The following is a 1148-nucleotide window of genomic DNA, read 5'->3' as shown; positions in this document are numbered from 1 at the left end:
GAGTTGATTGACACCAAATGTGTCGATTTGAAGAAGGTGGGTGGGATGGTTGACCTTTAATGACCCTGATTTTTAAAATGAAAGCGGCACAAACAAAAMTTTATGCTGCACAAACGTTTGACACAAATTTTGTTAGATTTGACTCCAAACTCGCATCAAGASTATGGAGAAGAAAACAARCATCTTATGTGACACATGGAACCAGCAGTAATGTCAGATTTCCTCCRAGGAAAAGCTGGAACTTCATGCACATTGAGGTTCTGATTTYCTGCCTCAGGGTCCAAGTGCAGTCTGGAGAACGGGATGTGCAGCTGGATCAACATCCAGGACAGAGAACGGGAGAAGCTGGACTGGGAGCTGACCAGTCCGGAGAAGGAAAAGCATTATCCCGTCCCGCCTGAAGACCACACACTGGGAACAGAGAAAGGTCAGAGAGGAAGACGGCAACACTGGAGCTGCTTTGATCGGTTTTTAAAGGGGTTCTGTTCTGGTTCTGATCCAAAATCAGGGTTTCAACTGGTGCCTGAAATGCTTGGATTTTATTTAGGAGCTTTTCAAGGTTTAAAAAGTGCCTGATTTCTATAAAAGGTCCTTGAAAAGTGTTTGATATTCAAACTGTTTAATTATAATGTTGGTTAAAAGTCTAAATTTGTGAAATGTTATCTACAGATATTTACGCACACTGAATAAAAAGACACATACACATTTTTCCAAAATTATTTATATTTGCTGGATGACATAAAACTTAGTRAAAACATTTTGAGATATTTTTTTTAACTTTCTCAGACCAGTCAGGTGTGAATGTTGTGTTTGAGAGACATCTGAAAGCATAAAACTATTTTAGTTTACCAGAATACTATCAGAAAATATTAATAAAAGTAATAAATGATCATATAATAGTAAATTCAAAATGGAGATGCAAACAAAACCAATGAACTAAAATATGGCTCAATGTTGTGCTGGAAAACATTGAAAATTCTTGAAAAGTGCTTGAATTTTCCTGTCGGAAAAGTGAATAAACTCTGAAAATGGTGCGTCTAACTTCTTCGTTTTGCCTCCAGGTCACTTCCTGTTCTTCCCAAGCAGCAACCGGACAGCAGCCAATCAAAACGCCTGGCTGGTGAGCCCTCAGCTGCCGCCGGTTCAGC

The 1148-nt window shown here is 39.1% G+C and overlaps 1 protein-coding gene across 1 annotated transcript in view; it reads left to right on the top strand.

The window, feature by feature from the left end:
* mamdc4 (MAM domain containing 4) overlaps positions 1-1148 on the top strand; it is a 12608-nt gene that overhangs the window by 7567 nt on the left and 3893 nt on the right. The window contains exons 6-7 of the mRNA XM_017307732.1: positions 278-427; positions 1062-1146. Of these exons, the coding sequence (XP_017163221.1) occupies positions 278-427; positions 1062-1146 (235 nt within the window). The remainder of the gene's footprint in view (positions 1-277; positions 428-1061; positions 1147-1148) is intronic.

Source organism: Poecilia reticulata, linkage group LG12 (genome assembly GCF_000633615.1).
Source record: "Poecilia reticulata strain Guanapo linkage group LG12, Guppy_female_1.0+MT, whole genome shotgun sequence".
In the NCBI taxonomy this organism is placed as follows: domain Eukaryota; kingdom Metazoa; phylum Chordata; class Actinopteri; order Cyprinodontiformes; family Poeciliidae; genus Poecilia; species Poecilia reticulata.
The sequence above is the reverse complement of the archived record's forward strand: the minus strand, read 5'-3'. Positions and strand labels throughout refer to the sequence as shown.